At 34.6% G+C, this 20,255-nt stretch overlaps 1 protein-coding gene across 2 annotated transcripts in view; it reads right to left on the reverse strand.

Moving 5' to 3' along the window:
• Positions 1-20,255, reverse strand: part of LOC126887200 (uncharacterized) — a 109,795-nt gene that overhangs the window by 16,889 nt on the left and 72,651 nt on the right. For both annotated transcript variants that reach the window (XM_050654597.1, XM_050654596.1), the window contains exons 3-4: positions 6,582-6,873; positions 1,950-2,165 (exon numbers count right to left, since the gene is read on the reverse strand). In XM_050654597.1, coding sequence (XP_050510554.1) covers positions 1,950-2,165; positions 6,582-6,873 — 508 coding nt within the window. The remainder of the gene's footprint in view (positions 1-1,949; positions 2,166-6,581; positions 6,874-20,255) is intronic.

A 20,255-nucleotide genomic window follows, 5' to 3' on the forward strand; every position in this document is an offset into this window, starting at 1 on the left:
TATTTCAGTGGCCGATGGTATGTTAGTGATAAGCCCTTGAAGAAACGTCAACCTCACCACCCAAAATCATCATCAATTGCCCAAAAAATATAAAAAGTATTGAAAACCTCCACTTTCACCCTCCGTAACTCTGGAACCGTTGATTTTATAACAATTATGTATAGGACCGTTTTTGTTTCAAATTTTATGTAAAACATTTTTGTATAGAACATTTTTTACGCTAAAGCATAGTTTTAGAAATATTGACGAAAAACGAAAAAAAAAAACTACTAAAATACCGATTTCTCCCTCATCCCCCCCCCAAACCACCAGACCATCAAAATGGTGTAACTTTTTACTGAACAATATGTGGATCATATAGAACAATTTGGTGTTGGAAGAAAACTTTTACTTTGGATATCTGGGTTAGGCATATTTTTGGACCAATTATACTACCTCCTTAACTTTGGAACCCTTCATTTTAGAAGGATTATGCATAGGGCCTTTTTTATTTCAAATTTAATGTAGAACATTTTCGTATATAAGGTTGTTCAAGCTAAATCGCCTAGTTTTAGAAATATTGACGAAAAACGTAAAAAACTACGAATTTACCGATTTCTCTTCCCTCTCCCCCTCAAACCTGACGCTCAAAATGGTGTGACTTTTTTCTGAACATTATGTGGACCATATAGAACAATTTGGTGTTAGAGGATAACTTTCACTTTATATTATGTCTGGGTTATGCCATATTTCAGATCATTTGTATCATACTAATAGATGCTAATAGATAGTATTATAAATATAAATTACAATATTAATGCTAGGGGAGCCCAAGCGGGGATTTTTGCAGTTACTCGAGCGCGTCAGGTTATTACTTGGGGAGAAACCTTGTACCCTGAAAATGTACCTCTACCATATATATTGGCTCTTAATGCAGGGGAGTTCGTTAATGGGCGGGGGCGAAAAAAAAATCTATCCTTAGAAAAACTCGAAATCGTCAGATTAATATAATGTAATTTAAGTAAATGCAAAACAGTGTATATTTTAACAGTCTGACGATTTGTGCGGGCCGTAAGGAAATGGGTGAGCCAAAAAATTTCACAAGAAAAAAGCGAATATTTCACGAAATGAATGACCGATCGAAAAACTAAAAAAATCGTGCTCAATATTTTTCAAAAATCTATCGAATGATACCAAACAAGACTTCCCACGGAGAGGGGTGGGGGGTAAATTTTATATTTTAAATACGATTCCCCCGATATTTCGCGAAATGAACATCAGATCGAAAAACTGAAAAATACACTTATTCAATATTTTTGAAAAATCTATCCAATGGCATCAAACACGACCCCCCACGGATGTGGGGTGGGGGGTTACTTTAAAATCTTAAATGGGATACCCCATATTTTATTGAAGATTTGGATTCCTTACGTAAAAATAAGTAACTTTTATTCGAGACATTTTTTCGAATTATAGATAGATGGCGTTATAATCGGAAAAAACGATTGTTGGAAATGGAAAATTAAATTAAAAAATGGCAAGTGCCCACTAAAATAGAAAACTTTACTAACTTTTTTTGGTTTTAGGACCTACTCTTCACAACCCAATAGGTCCCCATAACGCTCGTGTGACTGCACATTTAGCATACTTTGCTCCCCTACCATAAACTATTCTAGATCTGTAAAGGAAAGTAGACTAGCTTGGTACGGACATGTCTGAAGAATAGAAACCCACACGAATAAGAAAGAAATGAAGACCTTGAGAGATTAATTAGACAAATGAATGAAAAGAGGAGATCTATAAGATTGAGATTGGCAAGCAAAGGCAATTGGAAAGAAACAGCTGTAGAGCATGGTTGAGAAGAAAAATGTTATCCGGAAATCTTTAGTAGAAGTAATTCTAAAATGACTTGTTTAGTTGTTTTATATTATAAAATTAATATTATAAAATTAATATTAAAGTATACAAACCTTTTCTTGTACAAGTTCTTCTATTTGTTGCTTGGCTACCCTATTTTCCTTTTGAATCATTGTCAATTGCCGTACTAGCTCTTTCTTTTCCTTATTAATAATATCAATTTTTCTTGAGAGCTCTAATTGTTCTTTTTGGAATTTTGTCTGCAAACTTATAATTTCTGCTCGTAGTTTGCTAACTTGTCGTGTGTCCATCAGCAGTTGATACGGATCCTAATTCAGACATGTAATAGTGTTTAAATTAGAGTAGTAACAAAAAATAAAGCCTAATTATGTGGACGTGTATGCGTACTAAGTTTAGCACTTTATGAGTTTAGTTTATAGTATATAGTATATAACATAGCAATAGAATATGCGATGGGAAAAATCTATACCAGAGTCCAACCAGACATAACTGCCAGAGGAACAAAGATTGTTCTCGCATTTGAAGATCACGTAGATGCAGTAGAACAGACAACACTGGAAGTTAAGGATGTAGTTTCGAACTTTGAAGAAGCAACACTAAATGTAGGCCTGAAAATAAGCGACGAAAAAACTAAATACATGGTCGTGTCAAGAAAGGAAAGACAGCGAATAAGACAAAATATTACCATAAACGATCTTAATTTTGAGGTGGTCAAAGAATTCGAATACCTAGGAACACAATTACCAGTGACAACACAGGATAACAGGAGGTTGAAATACGAATATTGGCGGGGAATACATCTTTCTTTGCCGTTAAACATCTAATGTGGTCAAAGATTCTCTCAAGACGTGCCAAAATCTAAATGTACAAAACCATAATACGACCAGAAGTGAAGTAGTGAAGCATGGACAATGAGAAAGAGAGAAATCAATTAACTCTTAGTATGGGAACACAAAATCCAGCGAGTTATATATGGTCCTTGCAGGAACAGTGTCACAAATGAATGGAGGAGCAAAACAACAATGAATTAGAGACTCTCTTCGGGCAGGGAAACATCGTGAGATACATAAAAGCCAATAGACTAAGATGGATAGGCCACTTGCTACGGAGTGATGACGACAGACTGATTAGCAATGTGTTTTCGGAAAGACTAGACGGTAGATGACCGACAGGACGGCCTAGAAAAAGATGGAAAGATGCAGTCAAAGAATACCTGGAGAAGATGGAAGTGAAACCATGGGAAATAGTACCACAGGATCGAAACCAATAGAAGAAAATAGTAAATGCGGCAAAGAATCACGAAGTGTTGTAAACGTCAAAAATGATGATATAACATTGCAGTGTTAGGTTTCCAATGAGGCTATGGTAGTAATAGGAGAAAAAGAATTGTTTGAGGGTGATTTCCAAGTAACCAAAACTTCCTATTACACCTTATGTTGACCATTTCACTCAGGGCCCCCGCTGCTATTTGTGCAAAGTGTGCATCGCACACGGGCGGCCGATTATAGGGGCGGCCAAAAGCAGGACACTGATGATAACACTTTTTTTAAAACGAAAATATATACGAAAAATTAAATAGTAATGATTCAGATAATTCTATAAACTCTAATATTCCTAACAATATAAACAAAAATACCAGTTATTTATTATATGAACTTCCTTTTGCAACTGTAGTCATAAAGTAGTTCAGGGAATGCTTTTTAATTCAAAGTAAGTGGCGCTTTCGGACTTTAAGATATTTTTTATCTACGTGGTCCATTAACGATTTTTTCAAATTCTGAACATTTATTATTTGTTATGTAAGCGAGTACGATACGACAATAGGGCGAATTTATATATCCGCGAATTTATATAAGTATTTGTAAAGTTTTTTATTACTCGATGGTTTAAAAAAATATTTTTTATTACAGGATGGTTCCTCTGTTATAATATTGTTCCTTTATGCCTATGTATGGTTATAGTTATAGATGGGTTATAGTTCAGTCTCAGTTGAGAATTTGATGGTTTTAGACACGCTTTTGATAAACGATTTTGTTTGCAATATAAAGTGCGGACGTTTGAGTTGGAATAAATTCATTTTCTCGAGAATGGGCAACTCTGGAGATAAATCCCGAAACAGGTCGATTTTTATCTTTAAATTATAATTTTTTTACATATATATCCTACTAGTGACGTCATCCACCTGGGCGTGATGACGTAATCGATGATTTTTTAAATGTCAATAGGGGTTGTGTGATATCTCATTCGAAAGGTTATTCAATGCTCTACTCACTAATATAAACATTAACATAATTATTTATACAGAGTGCCCAAAAAAACATACACGTAAAGTGGAGAAAGACTAAACTAGCGTTTAGTGTTTAATTAGTGATAATTGGGAAAATCGCTGTCAGGATATATTTGATTTTATAAAAATTGATACAACTAGCCCCCCACTCCCCTACCTATGTTGAAACGACTAAAGTGTTGGAAGAGGGGAGGCAAATATTAAGTTGCACACGGGCAGCGAATATTTTAGCAGCGGCCCTGATTTCACTATGCCATATTATCCATTAAAGTCTCATTTGTTTACGATGTTTACAATGAAAGATTTATACAGCAGAAAATTTTTAAAAATATAGAGCTATATTTATTTTTCCTCATGTTATAAATTGACTTGTTTGGGTTCATAAATGCTATTGGTACGAGGGAGGCTTTGTTCTCAATATAAGTCTTATTCCAGAAATGCAGAGATGTCAATTGCGATGTTTACCTATGCATATCTGCTTGATTACGACAAAGCGTTTGATGGAGTACATTATGCCAAGATGATGCTAATCTTAAACAAATAAGATATGTAAATAATTAGAAACCTTTACTGGAATCTGGCAGCAAATCTCAGAGTTGAAGGTGACCACACCGAATATGTGAATATCATGCGTGGAGTGAGGCAAGACTGTATTTTGTCTCCTCTAATCTTCAACCTCTACTATGAAAGAATATTTATCGAAGCTTTGCACGAAACTGACAAAAGTATTCTACGAAATGGGTACCGGCTAAACAACATCAGATATGCAGGTGACACGATAGTAATTGCGGACAACCTAGAACACCTACATGTCCTTATGAACAAAATCACGTATTATTACAGTCAACCAAATGGACTCAATATAAACGTCAAGAAGACAAACCTTATGATCATAAGCAAGCAGAACATAACCGAAGGTCAACTCTGCGTTAACGAAACCATTGTAGAAGGAGGAGTGAAGCACTACATCTATCTTGGCACCAGAATAAATGAAGAATGGACTAACAATTAAGAGAAAAGAGCGCCCATCGGAAAGGCTAGATCCACCTTCAACCGGATGGAGGCCTTCTTCAAGTGTTTAACCTCTCTCTTGGTATAAAAGTAAGAATGCTGCGATGCTGTGTCTTTTTTGTCCTTTCTTATGGTGTTGAATCGTGGATCTTGAACGAAGATATGTGCAGAAAATTGGAACTATTTGAGAGGCATATATCGGAGAACACTTAAAATCCCGTGGACTGACCAAGTCACAAATAAGGTCCTCAGAAGAATGAAGAATAACTGAGAAGAACCGAGAGGTACTGACCACCATTAAATCTGGAAATATGGGAAAATGGGATCAGTACTCACCGGAGGGACCGCAGACGTTCGGATACAATTAGCGTCTCTTTGCAAAGACAATGACGTCGACTTTGCAAAGTAACAAGACACTTACTCAACACACACACACCTGACACTAAGTATCTCATGCTGTGACTGGCTAAATGACATAAAGTCCATGCCATTAAAAAAAATAATAAAAAAAAATCTCGAAAGTTACAATATTTCGGACACATAATGCGAAATGAATCCATATATGGCTCCTACGAGCCATCCTGTAAGGAAAAAAAATTAAAGTGGGGTCCAGGAAGAATAACATCCTGTCTGAAGAACCTCAGAACCTCGTTCAACACATGTGTGCAGCTTTTCCGCTGCAGATAAGATAATGATTGCCATGATGATCGCCAACATTCGTCACGGATAGGCACACTGCCGTCCTCAATTAAAACGCGGTATCTACAAAAAAATTGAATCTTTGCTATATGTGGTTTCCTTGTGACCTTATTTATGCTTCTGCAAAGTCTCAAAGCCGTATCATTTTATTTACTACCAAAATAAATAGTTGCTTAATTAAAATGCGGTATCTACAGAGTACTCAACTAAAAAGCGGTATGTGCTAGCGAGTATCATGTACTTGCCGCGTTTTAATTGAGCACAACACATTTAACGCGTTTTTATCGAGACTCGTGTTGCGACCTCGTATTTTGAACATTTATGACATGTAGGTATTTTGCGTATATAATAAACAATTATAAGTTTTTTTTTCCTTTTTGGTAACTATTCTTGCTTGTAAAAAATCCTTTTTGTAAATAAAATGCAGATACGGTATTATTAATATGTCTGATCCAGTAATATGTCCGCTGATCAATTAAAACGCGGTATATATATGACTTTTTATTTACACCTTTGATAAAAACATGATTTTTTTAAGAATATAATTTTAAACAATGTTCAACTATCATTAGAACATGTTTTACGTTAAAAGGTTGTCAAAACAAAATAGAAAGTCCTGAGAAAAAACTTTGAGAGCCGATTTCGCGGTTTTAAGTTGGCTGCACATACCTCGTTTTATTTGAGGACGGCAGCACATCAATAAGAAGATAACCTGCAATTAACTTACCTCTTTAGTAGGAATACACATTAAACTGTTTTTACAAAGTGTATTACATTTGGGAGAACTTTTTGTGGTAATTGCTGATATGCTACTGCGGGTCCTCTCGGTTAAAAAGTTGGGACAGCTGTTGTCGCATTTAAGCGCAAGTCTTTTCTTTAAATCTAACCTTTGAAGAGTTGTTAGCGGTAAGGTTTTTATTTTTATGGGAATTTTACTTTGTAGGGAGCTGGTACTACTGATACTACGTGTAGCGATGCAATTGTCTAGTCGTAAATTTGACCAAAAGTTCTTTTTAAACCTAGAACAGTATTTATTATAACTATTAATGTAAACTACAGAATGGCTAGCTCTATTAGTGTCAATCAAAAAAATATGCGTAGGTTAAAAACTGAACCCAGTAATACACTCAACGAAAAAGGTACGTAATATTAATGTTAATGTTAAAAAATGTTAATTCAGACAACAAAATCAATACTTAAAATTTGTCCAATTCTTGGTTTTATTGGAACAACAAATCGATGTTCATCAATCCATTATTTTCGTTAGTTGATCCAATGTATAACGTTTATTGAATGGAGGAACATCCATTTATTAATATATAATACTTTCATTATGTATACCATAATATCACTTTATTGATATTACGAACACTGTTCACTGAGTCAACGAACACTATTCATTGAAACAACAACGTCGTTAATTGACCGACGAAGACTATTCGTTGTGTCAATAACAGTGTCATTTCTCCTAACGAATACTGCTTCATGCATTCAATCAATTTGGTTTATTTCTACAATTATTATTTCCGTTTATTCTTACAATATATCCGTTCATTCCCACAATAAATACGGTTATTCTTACAAGCAATTCTACTCATTCCTGCAATCAGTTTCGTTCATTCCTACTATGAACGTATTTTATATTAATAATTACTGAATCCATTAGCTCAATGTATGATATTAATTGATTAATAATAATTTTTCAAATCCCCCTTTTTGTCCTAAACCTGCGTTTATTTGTCCTAAACCCTTACACTGTGTGATTTCTCATATGATTTCACTTATACAGTGCGCTGGAATACCCCCCTTATTAACTTATTTATTTTTAGCACATAAGCAAAACGCTGGGACAAGTCGATTTTTAAAATAATCAAAGTATATTATAACATCAATGTTTCGAACTTTACGCGATCCCTCTTCTCTTCAGGTGACAGGCACAACTTTGATTTTTTTAAATGGGAAAGTACATCATGTGACAGCTCATTTAAAAGCGTTTCAAATAGTGATTCCAAAAATTTATAACACTTTAATCCTTTTTGAGAGTGCAGTTGAAAAATTTCGATCGAATTCTTTTTAAACGCAAATGTAAACGCAGAATAAATGATTGTATTATTCCCGAGGGCTGAAAGTCCCTTAGAATAAACAAAAACTTTCGTTTGAATGGTTTATTTGAAATTAAATATCATACTAAATTTTCTCTTTTTCACCCCTGTGACTTATTAAAATAATCATTATAGAAGTTCTCAGGGACTTCAGACCCTCGATAATACTGTAATATTTTATTATGCGTTTAAATTTTTCAAAAATACCAATTAGTTTTCTCAGGATTCAAAAAAAGATGAATACGATAATAGACACACGAAAACCTTCTTCCAGTACGGACTACACTTGGAAACGAAATGAAATTATTCGGCACTTCGGCAGAGGTAACAGCATTGTTTAACAAAGAATTCTTTTTTAAACAATGGTAACACAGAGACGCTAGGGGTATCACGATAAGGAAAAGCCGTTACATTACAAATGGTCAAGCAAAACATTTATTGTTTCAATAACTGCGTTTATTGTTACCATGAACGCATTGATTGTGGTTATTAAACGCAGTAGTAGATTGATTAATGCATTCGTTGTCATAACAATCAGTTTACATCTATGGAATAATCAAATATTACTCTATATCAACAACATTTTTACTTTGTTTTAATGAAATCTGTACATTGTGAAAGTGTTTAATGTACAGTGTTTTGCTGCCAGAATTACAATTATTTATTAAATATACGAAACTAACTTATTGGCTGAACAAATTTAGTGTTATTGATTAATGTACTCTAGTTATTTTCCCAATTATTGTGCAATCATTGTGACAATAACCAAATACATTGATCAATGTCTAAAAGTTCGTTGAACCAAAAAATTAAATTTTTGTTACAACGAAATACTATTCAATAATCACCGTTAATCAATATTACGAAATAAATTTTTTTGAGTGTAGATTTTTGTATAAACATATACATATATATTCTTCTTCTTTCTCTTTATAAGCAATTCTGCTTGTTCATTGGTGGATTGATCCTCTATGGCAGGTTGTCACTCATCAATGTATACATTTTCTTTTAATGTCTTCACTCCCCTTTCGATCTCTCAGCGTATTTCCTGTAATTCTTCTCAGTACTCTTATCTCTGCCGTTTCCAGTAATCTTTGTGTTGTAGCTGTATCGGATCTTGTTTCTCTGATGCATGTCATTATTAGTCTTACTGACTCTCTTTATGATCTATAAATTCTTCACTTATTATGATCTATAAATTCTTTACTTCTTTACTTGGGTTCATAAATGGTCCCAATAGTTTTAATCTGGTGGTATGTAAAATAATATTTCAAATTTTATTTTATGTGCTATTAGAATAACACTTAGACTTTTTTCTAGCAGATGTCGCTAGGGCATCCCTGTCATTTCGTTGGCTGCAATCCGAGACTGGACGCCGGGGAGTATTCTGGTTCAGTCAAAGAGAGCTGCATATTATGCACCTCCTGACAAGAGACTAATATAATAACTCGAAACCGGTAGGGGTGCTTGCAGCACTCCCTACTTGAACTAAAATAGAATACGGCTGTGGTTTCGTATTGCAACGAAATTGAAAATGTTTATTCATTTTGGTCAAATATTCATTTTTATAAGATATAAACTATACTATACAATACTTTTAGCATTTGAAATAATGTGCTTAAGCCAAGTAATTACTGGTATAAACTGTCGGATACACCACCACAGTTAAACAAAGAGAGGAAGGTAATGATCTTTTGTTTGCAATTGATTTATTGTTTGCATAAAGTCTTTTAACACTAAAGTTAAACAGCGAGATTTTTATTAGTAGCCATAAACTGAATAAGATCGTAAAATAGAAGTTTATGGAGGTTTTATTTAAAAATTAATAATCACTGTTACAAGCTTTATCTTCTTTTTTAATACTTCTATTCAGGTTTGGCTGTGCCAATTGGGTAATGTGAGAACACAATGAGTAATAAACGTAAATTTTAAATACAATCCTGGAAAATATTAACGAATATATTGTATTCCTTGACACTAGAATATAATTTTGATGTTGATGGTACTCTTTGGTACTCTTTGATAGCAACATTACTTTTAATGAATCAAAATAGCAAAATCCACCGGTAAGATAGACACATGGAACGTTAAGCCGCGTACAAACCAAGTTCGCGAGCTGTTCACGAACAGTTAGCGAGCTGTTCGCGAACCGTTAGCGAGCTGTTCGCGAACAGCTGTGTGGACGACAGTTCGTAATGGGTTCGCGAATAGTTCGTTGTTCGCTCGAAGTTCGCTTGGATAGCGGTAACATCAAAGGGTTTGTTCGCGAACAACCAGTTAGTAAACAAAACGGTCTGGACGTATTGAAGTTCGCTTAAACGAAAAAGGGGTTATGTTCGTATTTACTTTAGTTTGAGGTTAAAATATTTCAACGTGGCTTGCTGCTTTTTTATTGTTGTTTACTACTATAGTTAATTAATAGTAAATAGTTAATTAATGGTAAGTAGTATAATAAATAATATAGTTAATTAAGTCATTGTTAATTACTGTTTATCGAAAATGGAATGGTCCGAAGACGAAATTATTACATTAATAGAGGAATACCGTAAACATTTCAATTTATGGGACTCCAGAAACGCAGAATACAAAAAAAATATAGTGTCCATATAACAGTCTTGTTTTAAAATGGGTGAGGACAGCAAAGCAATGCAACCAATGCGAACCGCAGCGTACTGTTCTATAGAACTGTTCGCGAACCACTCTAATTTTTGGTGTAGACGTCTTGTTCGGGAACAGTTAGCGAGCAGCTCACAATAGTTCGCGAACAGCTGGCGAACTGTTCGCGAACCGCAAATTTGGTTTGGACGCGCCTTTAGAAGCCTTTATGGTTTCGGTACATTTAAAAATCTTGTTCAGGAGGTTAAAAGCATAAATTTGTCTCCATGTCTAAGGCAACCAACATCTCTTTCATTAAGACAATTCGGTTGTTTTTTAATCTCTGTTGCTTCTCACGGATAATTCTTGGTTTATAAAAATGAAAATGCTATATCGGAGAATACTTAAAATACCGTGGACTGAGCCAGTCACAAATGATGAGGTCCTCAGAAGAATAAAGAAAAACCGACAGGTACTGACCACCATCAAATCTCGAAAGTTACCATACATTATGCGAAATTAATCCAGATAATATGCCCTTCTAGAAGCCATCCTGCAAGGAAAAATACTTGGAAAGCGAGGTCCAGGAAGAAGAAGAAGAACATCCAGGTTAAAGAATTTCAGAACCTGGTTCAACACAACTGTACAGCTTTACCGCGCTGCTGCAAATGATGATCGCTAACATTCGTCACGGATAGGCACATCAAGAAAAATAAATGGATAGGAGCTGTGGTTCTAGAGGGTTCAAAATCAATTTTGTGACCTGTATGAAGATGATGTTGACCTAGAACTGAAAACGAATCGAAATTTTGAACAGAAATGGAATCTTCATAAATTTTAATTTTGGATTCTACAATTTGCTTAATTTGTCAAATTAGGGGTAGATTTAGGAATTTAGTAAGCGACGAAGAAATACTGAACAGATGGAGAGAATACTTCGAAGAGCTTCTAAATGAAATTCCCACAACAGAATATGCAGAAGAAGAAGAACCGAATGAAAATATTGATCAAGAAGAAATACAGGAAAGACCGTCTAATGAAAACGAAATAAAATAAATAATAGAGAAACTAAAGAAAAACAAGAGCCCAGGTAAGGATGAAGTAACAGCTGAAATGTTTAAATATGGAGGACCAGTACTAATTAAGCATTTGGAAAAGCTGATAAAAGAAATTTGGGAACAAGAGCACATACCAAAAGAGTGGACTGAAGCCACATGTGTCCAATTCACAAAAGAAGCGACAAAAGTTAATGCCAAAATTACAGGGGAATAGCCCTACTAAACGTTGCATATAAAATACTTGCCGTACATATAAAAGACAAGATAACACAAAAGATAGATAATGACATAGGAGAATATCAATGTGGATTCAGAAGAGGACACAGCACGGTGGATAAAATTTTCCTGCTGCGTGAGATACAAGCGGAAAGCTACGAATACGGGAAATCTACAATGGCCCTATTCATTGACTTTAAACAAGCTTTTGACAGAGTTAAACGGAAAGAAATATACAAAGCACTATGTGAAATTGGAATTAGTGAAAAATTAATAAAGATTTTAAAAGTTACACTCAGAGAAACAGAGAACAGGGTTAAAATAAATGGAAAGGAAACATATAAGTTTAGGGTCGGTGAAGGGGAACGACAAGGAGACCCACTGTCATCATTGTTGTTCAGTATCCTTCTTGAAATGGTCATCAGAGAAGCCGAAATTAACAGGACAGGACTTGTATATCAACGAAAACACCAATGCTTGGCATTTGCTGATGACAGTACTGATAGCCAGAAGTAAACAAGAATTAAAAGAAATCCTAAAAGAGTAGAGGCGATAGGAAGAAAGAAAGGGATATACATAAACGAAGAAAAGACTAAATATATGGAATGGACAGAACGAGAATACACACAAGGACAATATCTGACAATGAACAGAGGCAAAAATATGTAAATTCGAAGAAGTAGAGAGATTCCAATATCTAGGAGCGACATTCACTAGGAGACCAAATATAAAAGAAGAAATCCAAGCGAGAATTATGGCTGGTAATCGTTGTATCTTTGCTCTAAACAACTTATTAAGAAATAAGAACGTATCTAGAGGGGCTAAGATAAGAATATACAAGACAGTGATAAGACCTATAGTATTGTAAGCCAGTCAAACATGGACGATGAACAAATCCGAGCACGTCATGCTTAAAGTGTGGAAAAGAAAAGTCCTAAGAAAAATATTTGGCGGAAAGATATGGAATGGAATGTGGATAAGGACACCAAATGTAGAACTGGAGAGGATGTATGGTGAACCAAACATAGTAGGGATCATAAAATCACAAAGACTGAGATAGTTGGGACATATACAAAGGATGACAAACACGAGACTTCCCAAAAAAATACTAACAGGAGGAATAGGAGGAAAGAAGAAGAAAGGTAGATCGAAAACCAGATGGAAGAAAGATGTTGAAAAAGACATAGAAGAACTGAAAATTACAAATTGGAAAAATAAAGCAGCAAATAGGAGAGATTGGAAAGGAATAGTAAACCAAGCCATGGGTCTTCTAGGCCTGGAGAGCTAAACTAATATATAGGGGTAGACTGCACAAGGAACTTTATAAACTTCCTCTTGTTCATTTGAAGTTTTTGTTGGGGGTAAATTATAGGTGTGTTCTAGCAAACAGTCAAACTATTCAGAAACCGTCAGCAAACAGTAGGTCAGTGAGAGAACATAATACATCCCCTCTACTCGCGCTGGTCCACTATTCGCTGATAGTTTCAAATCGTGTGAAACTGATGCTAGAACAAACCTATTGTCTTTATTCCACTGGATTTAAGGATTTTATGGGTTGTGTCAGTGACACCCCAGATATAAGGAAGAAAAGCTTTCATATGATGAGGGTCTGAAGTCCTAAGGTTGAGATTGAGTGAGAGGTTAGTGCCTATGGATTTTTCTATTGATGATATTTTTGCGGTAACTATTTTGGCTGAGAGCTTGTGTTAAAAGAGAACTCAGCGGATGTACTTGCTTCATCTTCTTCTTTGTGAAGACCGACTGATGTGAGCCCGAACCACTTCCGCAGATTTTGGGGCCCCGATTGTCTTATAAGGCCTGGCCCCCGTTTACTGTCTATTTTTCCCTGGATAATCACTTGCCTCATCACAAAGGCGTATTGTTCTGGAGACAAGGGTATTAATAACTGAATTAATTCGTAAAAAAGTAATGGGACTTGGTATGCAAGTAGCGGTGTGGGTGAGTTTTCCCAAAGTTTTTATAACTTTATCTACTGAAAACTTAAGTGTTTCATCTAATGGAGAGACAAAGTAGAAGAGGATATTAAGCAGGTAAACCTGTACCATATAAATAATTTTTAAAATATCGTTTTTTTTTCCTTACATTACGCATCAACCACGCAGGGTTATTAGCGTGTATGGATTGTGTTACAAAATTATAACTTAAAAATAGATTTTAAACATAACAATAGGAGATTATAAAAAGCTGTAAGTCTATACAAAGTAAAGTAAAATACTATATTTTTGGTAAGAGGTTGCAGTCTTTGAGGAATGTGAAGATGCTTTTTGTATCACTGTCTTTTCCGAGTGCACTATTTAATGTTGGTGGTATCGGCACGTTGGAGTATGTAGTCATGGGTTAATCGAGTATGGCCAATCCGGAGACGAGTGAAGATTACTTGCTCTCTTCTGTTTTTGAATTGTGGAATTTGATTGTGGTTAATGTCGACTTCGTATAGCTTGGTTGATGAGTCCCTCCATGTATCCTGCCATATTTTAAAAGTATTTACTTTGAAATATGCTTTCAGGTCGGTGTGTAGGGTTTTCATGTTCTCTTCTGCGTTTGGGTTATTAGGTGCATTCTTTGCTATTTTGTCCACAACCTCGTTACCTTCGATTCCAGTATGAGATGGTACCCAAATAAAATTAACTTTAATATCCATATTTTCTGCATATTTCAGTTCCTTTTTAATGAAAAGTAGTAGTGGATGATCAGAATAGAGTTGTTTTAATGCCAATATTGAGCTGAGAGAATCTGTGATAATGATGTTTCTCTTATTATTTTTGTTAACTATCAGAGCCAATGCCTTTAGAATAGCAAACAGTTCAGCGGAGAACGTTGTTGTATATGAAGGTAACTTATAAGCTGCTGTGTAATCTGACGAGTAGATTGCTGCGCCAGTTCCTTCTTCGTTTTTGGAGGCATCGGTGTAAACTTTGAAGCAGCTACCATATTTGCTTAATATTTTAAGAAATTCTTGATTGATTTGACTTGCAGGCGTTTCTGATTTGTTTAGTCGCAATAAGCTGGTATCAGTAGAGGGAAGGCGAATTGTCCAAGGAGGAGGGGTTTGGATTGCGGAAATATCATAGGTGTCTGGAAAATGAATACCTATTTTTGATAAGTAAGTTTGTATGCGGTAATAAAAAGGGTGATCAGTTCTATTTGAGTTTTGGAAACAACTTTTAAAGCGGTCAGCAAATACGTTGTGTATAACTGGGTTATCTTGATTAGAGGATACTGCAGCGGCATAAGAAAGACTTAGATATTGTCTTCTAAACGTGAGTGGGATCTCTCCAGTCTCCCAGTATAGAGTTTGTATTGGACTTGTGTGGTGTGCTCCTAAGGAAATTCGAAGACCTGTATTTTGAATCACATCTATTGTTTTTAAGTACGTCTTTTTTGAGGAGTTGTAAACGATTGAGCCGTAGTCAAGTTTGGAACGTACTAGGGCCTTGTAGATATGTAGTAATGTAGACGAGTCGGCGCCCCATTTTTTGTTTGCAAGTGATCGTAACAAATTTATTCCAGGCTGACATGTCTTTTTTAAATATTCTAAATGTATTTTCCAAGTTAGTTTTTGATCAAATATCATACCGAGAAATCTAACTTCGTCTACATATTTAACCTGTGCTCCATTTAAGTATAAGTTCTTCAGTTGTATTTGGTGACTTTTTGTAAAACACACTACTTTCGTTTTAAGGGTATTAAACTGAAGTCCACTTGTGGATGACCATTCTTCAATATGATTTATGGCTTTTTGGACATGGTTATGGATGGTTCTTGGGTTCTTTCCTCTACAAAGTATAACCAGATCATCTGCATATAGCCTAGCTTTTACAGGATATTTAATCTTTGCGGTAATAGAGTTCATAGCTATAAGAAACAGAGTTGTGCTAAGGTTCGAGCCCTGTGGTATACCATTTTCTTGATTTCTTGTTGAGGAATATACGCCATCTACTCTGACTTGAAACTGTCTATTTTCTAATAAGTTTGATATATATTTGAGTATATTACCTCTAATTTTCCATTCGCTAAGAGTTTTTAATATTGATAATTTCCACACTGTATCGTAGGCTTTACGAATGTCGAAAAATATTCCGATACAATGTTGTTTAATTGCAAAAGCCTCATGTATTTCCGATTCTACGTCAATAAGATTGTCTACAGTAGAACGATGTTTTCTGAAGCCACTCTGTTCTGGTATAATTAATTTTTTTGATTCCAGATACCACATTAGTCTGTTATTTATTATTTTCTCTAGCATTTTGCCCATACTACAAGTAAGAGATATTTGCCTATATGTTTCGGGATCTGATTTTGATTTACTTTGCTTAGGAATAGGAATTATTATTGAATTTCTCCACGATTTTGGAAATAAACTTTTCGAGAAGATTAAGTTGAAAATGCTGAGTAAGTGTTCTTTAGATGGGTAGGTGAGGTTTTTTAGAAAAATAGTGGGTATATTATCTGGTCCAGGGCACGAGTTCTTACAGTTTTTTATTACCGCTTCTAATTCATCCATCGATATTGGAAAGTTTATTTCACTATTATTTTGATCTTCATAATCTATGGTATATCTTTCCTCATTTCTTTTGTTGCTTAAGAAATTTGGTGAATAGTTTGCGTCGCTTGAATTTTTTTCATAAACTAATGCCAGTATATTTGATATTTCCTTTTGGGATTTATATATTATATTATTTTGCTCTAACAGATTTATTGACTTGTGTGATTTTGCACCAGATATTATTTTTACTTTTTTCCATACAGTTGTCATTGGAGTAGAACTGTCAATTGTTGAAACGTACGTTTTCCAAGATTCGCGCTTAGCTTTTTTGATAGTAAATCTGGCTATAGCTCTTAATCGTTTAAATTCTAAAGAGTTTTGTTCATTTTTCTGTCGTTTGAATTTATTAAACGCTTTTTTGGATTGTTGTATTACTTGTCGACATTCATGATTCCACCAAGGAACTGGATGGAATTTACTATTGAAGTTAATTTTTCCAATATTTTTATCTGCTGAATCTATTATTAGTTTTGTAATAAAATCTACCTCTTCGATCACATTACTATTTTCATTTATGGCATGCAAGTTGCGTTCGATATGATTTTGAAATTTCGTCCAATCCGCATTTTTTAAGTTCCATTTTGCGTCTGGTATAGCTGTAGATGCATCTTCGTTATGGATTAAAATAGGATAATGGTCGCTGTCGTATGGCTCTGGTAATACATCCCATGAAAGTGTATGCGTTTTTGATGGTTCACATATAGATAGGTCGATAGCAGAACCCTCGCCCGTTCTTATGTCGAAACGGGTATGTTGTCCATCATTAAGTAAATTTAGGTTGAGTTTTTCCAGAAGTACTTCTATTTTTCTACCAAGATGTGTTAATTTTTTTGAACCCCATAAAGGATTATGTGCGTTGAAGTCCCCGACAATTAATCGTGGAGTAGGTATTTGTTCTAACAGATCCGATATTTCGTTATGGTTAAGTTCTTGATTGGGGGGGATGTATATGTTACATACGGAAAAACTAGTTACGTCTTTGATTTTGACTGCAATTGCCTCAATGTTTGTTTCTAGTGGTATTGCTGTGCTATTAATGTCGTCCTTTATGTATATGGCTACTCCTCCACTGGCGATTTTAGCATGTTGTCGATTTTTAAAGAAACAATTAAAGTTTTTTAGTTTATGTGCAGTGTTGTTTTTAAAATTAGTTTCTTGTAAACATAGAATCATTGGTCTGTATTTTGAGATTAGTATTTGCAACATTTCTAAATGGGTGTAATACCCATTCAGATTCCATTGAATTAAACTAGTGAATGATATTGATATTTTAATATGTGTCCGTAGAGGTGTCGCTTTCTGGTTCGGTATGGAAGTCCGGATCCATCTGTCGTAAAATTTTATTTCTTATTCGGGTGCATGTGCTTTTAATTTTTCGGTCAATTAGTTTAGGATAAATTTTTGTCAGTAGGTCTGTAACTTCAGAAATTTCATTGGTATACATTTTTGTAATGCTTATTGGATCGGAAGCGCCTGTACAATTTTCGAAGAAATCTATTAGTTGATCATAGTTTAAGGGATAACTGGAATTTTGGTCTCTAAATAATTCTTCTGTGGGTTTCAGCATTTCCTCTAACGTCTTTTTTGGTTTATTGCCTTGGTTTAATTTAGTCTTTTTCTCTTTGTTTTTTGGTACTTCAAAAGCGTGTTCTGATGAAGGAGTTGGAGAACGCTCAGAAACTGTGCGTTTTTGTGATATTGGATCTGTTTCTATTTGGTTAGTTTGGAGTTCTGTGCTTAGTGTTTCATTTTGTTCAACTTGATCGTTAAGTTCGGTTTTATTTTGTGGGATGCCACTCGTTAGTTCTTTAGTCGCCTGATTGTAATTATTTTCAATAGAGTTCTCACCTGATTCTGTATTTTGAGGAATTGAAGTGGTGTCACCTGATACAGATGCCTTTGTTGGACAGTCTTTTGCTGAATGCTTGGTGTTTTTGCATATATGACAAGTCTGGTTGTCTAAAGATATCCATATTCTATATGATGTCTCCTCGTGGGTTATAATAAAAGAATCGGGTAAGGTATGGTTGGTTAAAGGGGATATATAGGTTTGTCGCCTAAAGCTTAATATATGCTGGAACTCAGGACTGGAAGTCCCTATACGGAGAAATGATAAGGGTGACAAAAGGTTGACACCAAGTGCTTGCAATTCGGATTCTAAGATTGAGTGTGGAATAGATGGACATACGCCTGAGAGTACTAGTCGTTGGCTGGGTGTGATTAGTCGTCGTGCTTGTAGGAGTTGTTGATTAACTTTGATTTTTCCGTGGTTGATAATAAAGTCGTCCACTAATTTTTCATTTGCTAAGTAAATGCACATTCTGTTGTTGGATAACTTTGAACAGAAAATAATATTTATTGGTCGAATAATTTGGCTTAAACTGTGGAGGTAATCTTCAATTTTGGTGTTGTCAATTGCGTCGAACACAATTGCTTGGTTTCTTGATGGAAAAACATTAGCGGTTGGTTGTCTGGTTACGGAAGAGTAGCTTTTAGGTTCTAGAGATTGTTGGTCTGGTGTAGAAGTAGGTTTAGTTGACGTAGATGAGGATGCCATGATGTAGAAATTGATATTTTGTATGCCAAAATATCAATTATTTGGGGCCAGTAAATACTGGCCTATTTTTGAAGTCGTCTATAATATGTATTTAAATAAAGTCACCTTACCAATGTTTATCGTTAAAATAACACATTCACAAAACGCGTTTTTAACTTTTGCAAAAACTGTAAGCGAATATTAATTAGAATTTAACGTATTTACTCGTCGGCTGGTATGATAAGACTCCTAAAATATCGTTGAATTCATCATTTTACTTTGATCAAATATGTTTCTATTTTGTTTTTGATTATGGTGAATCCGAATATGGCATTACAATGTGAAAATTATTATTTGTGAAAATTGGTACAATATGTTTGCGTAAATAGGAACCATATATGGGAAACTTTGTTATTATCTATTTTACGAAAAAAAGTTATTCTTCATAAAATGCTCTGCATAGTCTAAAATCTAAAACTCAATAATCAGATATCAAATTTTATCAATTTTATATGAGGTTTTACGAAAATACCTTTATATATCAGAAGATCAAAAATAATTATTATGAAAAGTGGTTTGCAATTAAAAACTGTGTTTTAATAATATGCAATTATATCCTTCTATTAAAAAAAAATTGCAAATTTTTCTCAAATTACGGATACCTAACAGCGTTTTATTAAAATTACGATAACTATTTTATTATCAATTTTACGAAAAAAAGTTATTCTTCATAATACTCTCTCTCTCTCTCTCTCTCTCTCTCTCTCTCTCTCTCTCTCTCTCTCTTTTTCTCTCTCTTGTCGTTTCCCCATTACTGAGGATCGTGATTTCTTCCAATATTCCTAACATTGTTTCTCCATTGGTCTCTATCTTCAGCTGCTCTAAGAGCTTCGCAGAATGAGTTTCCAGTTGAATTCTTTATTTGGTCGGACCATCTTGTTGGTGATCGTCCTCTTGATCTTTTCCCCGGAATGTTTCCAGAAACAATTAATTTCTCCAAACTGTCGTCACCTTTGCTAACCACGTGACCAAAGAATTGCAGAATTCGTTGCAGACATATTGTGGACAGCCTGTTTTAAAACTTGAGTTGGTTTAAAATGGAAACATTTGTCCTATGAGCTGTCCAAGGTATGTGCAGCATTCTTCTCCAGCACTACTTCAATTTTTTTTTATTGAGATATTGTGACATATAAAGGTAATTTACTCTTGAGTGAAATTCATATTTTTTTACATATCTCGTATAAAATTAATAAAATTTGATATCTGATGATTGCATCTTATTATTTTTATTTATCTATTTATTATTTTTTAAGCTTGTTATTAAATG

The sequence above is a fragment of the Diabrotica virgifera genome, chromosome 6 (genome assembly GCF_917563875.1).
Source record: "Diabrotica virgifera virgifera chromosome 6, PGI_DIABVI_V3a".
In the NCBI taxonomy this organism is placed as follows: domain Eukaryota; kingdom Metazoa; phylum Arthropoda; class Insecta; order Coleoptera; family Chrysomelidae; genus Diabrotica; species Diabrotica virgifera.